The 8,718-nt window shown below is 45.8% G+C and overlaps 1 protein-coding gene across 1 annotated transcript; it reads left to right on the plus strand.

Moving 5' to 3' along the window:
- Positions 1 to 2,531: 2,531 nt before the first annotated feature.
- Positions 2,532 to 4,329, plus strand: LOC122734523 (single-stranded DNA-binding protein 4-like). The gene is given in 4 exon segments (XM_043975406.1): positions 2,532 to 3,153; positions 3,156 to 3,204; positions 3,207 to 3,882; positions 4,006 to 4,329. Coding segments are annotated over 4 exon segments (1,137 nt in total). The 5' UTR covers positions 2,532 to 2,757; the 3' UTR covers positions 4,022 to 4,329.
- The last annotated feature ends 4,389 nt before the right edge of the window (positions 4,330 to 8,718 follow it).

Here is an 8,718-nt window from a genome sequence, read left to right on the forward strand (position 1 = left end):
CTCAGACACTTGATGCTTACTATCTGTGTGACCCTGGGCAAGTCACTTGATCCCAATTGCCTCACAAAAAAAATTAAAATAAAAATTATGAATAAATGAAAATGATAAGGACTGAGGTTTGTTTCTCAGGGAAGCACAGCCTCAGAAGGGAGAAGGCTCTAAGGCCTGTCCCTTTACAGCACAGTCAGTCACTGGACATCAAGATCTACAAAAGAGGAGGAGACAGAAGCTAACAGGCTTTTCTGAACACCTCTAAAGCCAGTTAAAGAGCATTCTCTTCAAAATATTATTAGATGATGACAAAAGGAAAATAATAAAGGTTGGAGAAGCTGTGGAAATATTGGAACACTAATGCATTGTTGGTGGAGTTGTGAACTGATCTAACCATTCTGGAGAGCAATTTGGAACTATGCCCAAAGGGCTACAGGACTGTGCATGCCCTTTGACCCAGTAATACCACCACTAGGTATGTATCCCAAAGAGATCATAAAAAAGGGAAAAGGACCCACATGTACAAAAATATTTATAGCGGCCCTCTTTGTGGTGGCAAAGAATTGGAAATTGAGGGGATGCCCATCAATTGGGGAACAAGTTGTGGTATATGAATGTAAAGGAATACTATTGTGCGATAAGAAATGATGAGCAGGCACATTTCAGAAATATCTGGAAAGAAGTGAACTGATGCTGTGTGAAGTGACCAGAACCAGGAGAACATTGTGCACAGTAACAGCTACACTGTGTAATCATCAGCTGTGATAGACTTAGCTCTTCTCAGTAATACAATGATCCAATACAATTCCAAGGGACTTATGATAGAAAATGTTCTTCAATCCAAAAAAAAGAACTGTAGAATGGGAATGCAGATTGAACCATACTGTTTCTACTTTTGTTGTTGTCATTTTTTCTTTTTTGAGGTTTTCTCCTTTTGTTCTGATTCTTCTTTCACAACATGACTAATGCAGAAATATGTTTAATATGATTGTACATATATAACCTATATCAGATTGCTTACTGTCTTTGGGAGCAGGGAGGAAAAGAGGGAGGAAGAAAAATTTGGAAATCAAAATCTCATAAAAACAAATGTTGAAAACTATCTTTACATATAACTGGAAAACGATAAAATACTTTTATGAGTAAAATAAACATATTATTAGATGACCAAGCCTGGTACAGAATGTTCATACATGCCCAATAGTCTCTCCAAAGCCCTTCCCTTACAGGTCATCCAATTTATCTGGAAGCATCCTCCCAACATTCTCTATGTCAAGAGGTTACATCAGGGCCAGCTAGGTGGTGTAGCACTGGCCCTGGATTCAGGAGGACCTGAGTTCAAATCCGGACTCAGACACTTGACACTTACTAGGTGTGTGACCCTGGGCAAGTCACTTAACCCTCATTGCCGGGGAGGGGGGGGGAGGGGGGGGAAAGAGGTTGCATCATGTGACAAAGCTGATGAGGTCTTCTTAAGGGCCTGACTTCCCTTATAAAAACACACACACACACACACACACACACACACACACACACACCTAAGTTGATCATACCCTTTGCCTCTTTTGCCCACCTTTGGGCATCTCCCTCTAAGGACGTCAAAGACAGAAGGAAAGGTCTCATAGATAACAAAATATTTATAGCAGCACTTGCTGTGGTTGCTAAGGGCTGGAAGCAAAATGGGTATCCCTTTATTGGGGAATGACCCAACAAATTTAAGTTATATGATATTGAATAATATATGATGGATAACAAGTTGTTACATACCAAATAATATATAACAAGTTATATAATATTTGATATATGATAACATAACAGGATATCATGTATGATATGTATATGAATGTAAGAGAATGTTATTGGGGGAGGGAAGAAGTAAAAGAAAAAAAAAGAAATTTACATGATACCTTTGTTGTATATTTGGAGGGAATAGCAAGTTGTACCTGGTAGATTTGCAATTTCATGTGCAATCATCTTTTTTTGTACCGTGCTATGGAAATGCTTGTTTTATTCTGTGAATTGAAAATAAAATAAATTTTAAAAAAGAAAACTATGAGAAGACATATGGAGTGACACACAATGAAGTGATTAAGAATAAGAAAACAATTGCCATAATACTACAGTAATGCAAATAAAAAGAGTAATGAAGCCAAACATTGTGCAATTATAATGACCAGTCTTGGCTCCAGAAGAGATAAGGATATATAACTCCCTTCTCTAATTGGACAGGTGGGGGACTAGGGTGTGGAACACTGTACACACTGTCAGGTGGTTCATGTACAGCAGGCTTGTTTAGTTGAAACATTTTACAAGGGAAAGCTTACTGTCTAGGTGGCAAGAGATATCTGGAGATGACTATGATATAAAAATAAAAGGCAAAAGACATAAATAAAAGTCATTATCATAGGGAAAAAAGGAGATCTAGTGCCCAGGAGGAGAGACAACATTTAATATTTTACCAGATCAGTTGTGTTAGAAAAACTGAGACTTGGAGGCGGCTGAGCAGAGCTGGGAGAGCAGCGCGCGATTCCTGGAACAGCCGGACCAAAAAAAAAAAAAAAAAAACCCAAAGCCGGAGCTGAAGCTGGAGCCGCCGCGACCGTTTCAAGTCCCCCCCGCGTGGAAAATGTACCTGATTTCTGTCCAAAGCTCCGGGATGTAAAACTAAAGGGGGGGGGGGGTAGCTATGGAGATGGAGACCTCGGCAGGCTCCTTTCTTTGACAGGTGTGGAGTAGGGGAAAAAGTCTGAAAGAGAAACAAGCAGCATGTACGCCAAGGGAGGAAAGGGCTCTGCCGTCCCCTCCGACAGCCAGGCTCGGGAAAAGTTGGCGCTCTATGTATATGAGTATCTGCTTCATGTGGGAGCCCAGAAGTCAGCCCAGACCTTCCTGTCGGAGATCCAGTGGGAGAAGAATATTACATTGGGGGAACCTCCGGGGTTTCTGCACTCCTGGTGGTGTGTATTCTGGGACCTGTACTGTGCGGCCCCTGACCGACGAGAGACGTGTGAGCACTCTAGCGAAGCCAAGGCTTTTCATGACTATAGTGCAGCCGCAGCGCCCAGCCCGGTGATGGGTGGCATGGCTCCCAGTGATGGGATGCCTATGCCAGCTGGCTTCTTTCTGGGCCCTCCTGGTTCTCAGCCGTCTCCACATGCCCAGCCCCCCCCCCCCACAATCCCAACGCCCCCATGATGGGCCCTCACAGTCAGCCCTTCCTCGTTACCCAGGAGGCCCCCGGCCGTCCCTCCGAATGCCAAACCAGCCACCTGTGGGAGTCCCGGGCTCCCAGCCGCTGCTGCCCAATGCCATGGACCCATCCACGCGGGCTCAGGGCCATCCGAGCATGGGGGGCCCAATGCAGAGGATGAATCCTCCCAGAGGAATGGCGGGGATGGGGCCTCAGAATTACAGCAGCGGGATGAGGCCCCCACCCAATGCCCTGGCTGGGCCCGGCATGCCAGGGATGAACATGGGTCCAGGAGGACGGGGGCCATGGCCTAACCCCAGCACCAACTCAATAGCATACTCCTCCTCCTCCCCGAGCAACTATGTGGGTCCCCCAGGAGGAGGTGGCCCCCCTGGGACTCCCATCATGCCTAGTCCTGGAGACTCAACCAATTCCAGTGAGAGCATGTACACCATGATGAACCCCATTGGGCCAGGCAGCAACAGGCCTAACTTCCCAATGGGCCCCGGGCCTGAGGGCCCCATGACAGCAATGGGGGCAATGGAGCCACACCACATGAACGGCTCTTTAGGCTCAGGTGACATGGATGGGTTGTCCAAGAACTCTCCGAACAACATGGCCGGCATGAGCAACCCCCCAGGCACCCCACGGGACGACGGCGAGATGGGCGGGACCTTCCTCATCCCTTCCAGAGCGAAAGCGTAAGCGACCGTGCCAACTCTCCCCCCGCGTCGGGCAGGAGGGGCCTCGCGGGCAGGCCCAAGCGCGGTGGCCGGGGGGCCAGAGCAAGACCGTGACCGCCGGGCCGGGCCGAGGGGCACCAGTACTCCCCCAGCTTGACCATGAGTGTGTGATGAGGACAGCACTCCCCTCAGCCCTGGCCCCCTTGTAAACTTGTGTATTTAAGGACCGGATACCCTCTTTTCCCTCTCCTCTCCCCAGCCCTCTCAGACCTTGCCCATGGGCACCCACTGGGGTGTTGACATCTGGGCATCTGGGGCTGGCTCCTCCATCACCCCAACCTTGTGGCCTTCTGGACAAGCTGGGGTTGGGGGGGGCGCTCCTGAACTCTGCCTGGGGTGGGGCAATGAGCTGCTCCTCCCTGAGGTCAACCCCAGTTGGTCTTCTGGGCCTGAGGAAGGGGCAAGGGGGGGTGGGAGGCATGAGAGGTTGCTTCGGACATTTGGACAGAACGAGGAACGGACTGGGCCGTCCCTTCAACTTGGGTCCACTCTGACCTTCTGTCAGCACCAAGCCCTGGGCCGGGGGAGGCTGAGGCTGCCCACCCTCTGCTGAAGTGCCCCTGCTTCAGGGGAAGGCAGAGCAGCCAGATCCTTCCAGGCCAGCTGCCGCTCTCTCCACTCCTCAGTGCCCATCGGGGGCCAGCAGGCCTTGACATTCATGCACCAACAACTTTATTTTTATACCGCGAGGACCTCAGAGACAGACAGATGGGCCGGAGTCCACTCCCCCAGCCCGTACAGCCCTCCTCCCCACTGGAGCAGCCCCGGCCCAGTCTGCTTGTGGGGCTGGCGGCCCTGGGGCCAGGGCTCAGGCCGTGGGATTGGACGTTGTGACTCCACTGCCAGGGCTGTCGAGATGGAGCCACGGGAGGGGGTGGGGGGAGGGCGGGGGAACCTGCATCAATAAATGGAATTTGATTTTTTTTCATAAAAAAAAAACCTGAGACTCAAGGAAGCTTTGTTTTTACCCATGTAGATCAGGTGCTGCTTGGTATTATGAGGGAAACAAAGGTGAATAAAAACAGGATTCCCAACCCTAGGATGAGCTTAAGGTCTAGTAGCATCATCCTTCTCCTCACCCTGCTTCCTCACGGGGGCTGTGACTCTAAGTTAGATCTAATGTGGCCTCTTTACTTCCTCTCCATGGGGTGTATTATTCCAAGAAGGCTTGGCTGAGCTAATTCTGAGAGGCTTTGAGAGATGTGTAGGAGTGTTTAGGTAAGAGGTAAAAATATAACTTGGGGAAAATAATTTAGCACCCCCCCCATTAGAACTTTAATATTTTTGGCCAAAGGCTATCATACAACTATCCTACAAGAGCAGACCAAATGATGAAATGATCTTCAGGATAATTTGTCAAGTTTTTAAAAATACTTACCTGGATTGAGCATGAATATAGTAATTTAAAGAGGCAATGTGGTATAATGGAAAGAACATTGAGTCTGGATCCAGAGTACCAGAGTTCGAATCTTACCTCTCACTTACTTTAACTAATAATATGACCAAGGAAGAGTCATAGAGCCTCCCTGAGCTTTAGTTTCCTCATCTGTTAAGTGAGTGGTTTGTACTAGACGGTCTCTGGAGTGGCTTGCAGCTCTTATGCTCTGATCTTTCAAAATCTGCATTTTGAATCTATATATGTCATCAGCTTTCTGCATTGCCTTGTCAATTTGAATATTAAAAACAATAAAAAACAAGCTTGATTAAGCAATTATCAGGCACCATGAACTATGCTATGCACTGAGAATACAGATAAAGGTATGGGGAACTCTACCCAAAAACTCTACCCAAAAAAAAGCTTCTACACTCGAGGAGCATAAATTTTAACATAGAGTATCTAGGAATATACAGATATCTGTGTGTGTATTTATCTAGGTATATACATATATGTGTGTGCATACACATGTGTATATACATGCATACACACATATATACATATACATACACACATATATGATATCATTTAGTAGTTTCCAACTATTTGTGACCCCATTTGAAGTTTTCTTAGTAGAGATACTGGAATGGTTTGCCATTTCCTTCTTCAGCTCATTTTATAGATGAGGAAACTGAGGCCAACGGGGCTAAGTGACTTGCCCGTGGTCACATAGCTAATAAATGTCTGAGGCTGGATTTGAACTTAGGTCTTCCTAACTCCGGGTCTGGTGCTATATCCACTGTGCCACCGAGCTGTCCGATATACAAGTTATATACAGAATAAATGAAGGTAATCCAAAAAGCAGGTACTGCAGAAGACCAGAAAAAGCTTCCTGCAGAAGGTGGGATTTGAGTTGAATTTTGATGGGCAACTAAGATGAGGAGGTGAGTGAACAGAGTATTCTAGGCATGAGGAGCAAGTAGTCAGTTCAGAGGTGTCCTGTTTGAGGAACTACTAATAGACCTGTGGATATAGTGGATCACAGAGTTTGTAGAGCTAAGTAAAGTGTATCCAAATCGGGACAGTAGGGAGGGTTAAGGTTATGAACAGCTTTAGATGCCAAAGAGAGTTTATGTTGGATCCTGAAGCTGCTGGAGCTCCTTGAATGAGAGGGAGGGCATGAAAGTGGTGACACAGTCAGAGCTATACTTTAGAAAAATCAAGGCAGCTGAGTGGAGGAGGATGGATTGGAATGAGGAGAGAGTTGAGACAGTGAGACCAGTTAAAAGGTTATTGCAGGGGCAGCTAGGTGGCACAGTGATAAAGCACCCGCCCTGGATTCAGGAGGACCTGAGTTCAAATTCAGCCTCAGACACTTGACACTACCTGTGTGACACTGGGCAAGTCACTTAACCCTCATTGTGCACCCCCCCCCCCCGCCCCTCGCAAAGGCTATTGCAGCCATCCAGCTGAGAGATGTTGAGGGTTTGGACAAGGGTTGAGGCTGTATAAGTTTAGAGAAGGGGATGTATCTGGGACATGTTATGAAAGCAGAAATGACAAGATTCGGCTATATATTGGATACATGGGGTGAATGATAGTGAGGATTTGAGGATGACATTAAAGTGATGGTTCCTTAAACTGTGATAGAGAGGTTCAAAAACAGGGATTGTTAGAGGGAGGCGGAAGATAACAAGTTCTGTTTTGGATATGATGAGTTTGAAATACTTGTGGTGCAGTGGATAAAGCACTGGCCCTGGATTCAGGAGGACCTGAGTTCAAATCCAGCCTCAGACACTTGACACTTACTAGCTGTGTGACCCTGGGCAAGTCACCTAACCCTCATTGCCCTGAAAAAAAAAAGAAAAGAAAGAAGGAAGGAAGGAAGGAAGGAAGGAAGGAAGGAAGGAAGGAAGAAAAAGAAAGAAAGAAAGAAAGAAAGAAAGAAAGAAAGAAAGAAAGAAAGGAAGAAAGGAAGAAAGGAAGGAAGGAAGGAAGAAGAAAAGGAATGAGGAAACTTTGGACTATTTGACACAAGTAATATAACCCATTGGTTGAAAAACAGATCAAATCAGTGGCATCGTTTTGAAATGCTTGTGGACCTTCCAGTTTGAGATGTCTAAGAGGCAGTTGTTAGATGTGTGACATCTAACTCTGTAGAGACTAAGGCTTTATATATAGCTCTAGGAATCATTTATGTAGAAATGATCATTGAACCCATGGGAACTCATGGGACCACCTAATAAGAGAATATAAAGTAAAAAGAAAGGTGGTGGGGGGGGACTCTGAGTAGTACATGGATAGAGTGCTGGCCCTAGAGTCAGGAGGACCAAATCCAGCCTCAGATACCTGACATTTATGAGCTGTGTGATCCAGAACGAATCACTTTACTCCAATTGCCTTGCCAAAAAAAACAAAAAAACAAAACAAAAAAAAAACAAAAAGAAAAGAGGGATCTAGGAAAGGGACTTGAGGGACATCTCAGGCTAGAAATGGTTGAAGAAATAGCAAAGGAGACTGAAGATCGATCAGTCATACAGACAGGAGGAGAACCAGGAGAGAGAAATATCATGAAAACCTGAAGGAGTTGGTATGGAGAAGGATGTGTCAAATGCTGCAAGAAAGACCAAGGCTCATTGGGGATTGAGTAAAGGCCATTAGATTTATCAGTTAAGCATGTTGCACCTAAACTTACTTAGGACTCAGATGTTTGAATTAGCCAAGGTTAAAAGGAAAATGATATAATTTGTGTCTAAAATTAGTAAGATATACTTTTTCCTGAACTATGCTTGAAATCATATTAGAATAACCTCAAGACACTTCTGGCCTGGATTATGGTGTTTGGAACATAAAAAAGATCAAAGGGAAGGTGTTTCAGCTCAGAGATTCCAAAAAATAAAATCACAGCTTCTCAGACTTGGAAGGGACCATTAAAGGTCATTTAGCTCAACCTATACCTGAAGCAGGAATCCCTAACAAATGTCATATGGTCTCTGATTGAAGAACACCAGTAACAAGGGACTCACTCCCCACAGTGGTCCTAATTCTTAGAAGTAACCAGCATAATGAGTATATGAGGAAAATTTGTTCCAAGAGCCATGAAGGTTACTGAAGCAGGCTCTGTGGAGCACTTAGAGCTTGGTCAGACATAGAAGACACCAAAATCAGGCATTACATCCCAGGATATTGCCAGTCATCTCGATTTTTGTCCTGCCACTGGACTTCGATGACTGGAGGAGAGAGAGAAGCCGATGACTTTGTACAGTTCTGCCTCACTTCAACCCTTCACATGCAAGTCAAGACATCGCCCTTGTGATGTCATTGGCCCTCTTCAATATCAGAGCCTCAAGGAACCACCATCACCACCACCACTGCAACCACCTTGAGTGCAGGGACTTTTTGTTTTAGCCATGGTGTTC

This window comes from Dromiciops gliroides, chromosome 1 (assembly GCF_019393635.1).
Source record: "Dromiciops gliroides isolate mDroGli1 chromosome 1, mDroGli1.pri, whole genome shotgun sequence".
In the NCBI taxonomy this organism is placed as follows: Eukaryota; Metazoa; Chordata; class Mammalia; order Microbiotheria; family Microbiotheriidae; genus Dromiciops; species Dromiciops gliroides.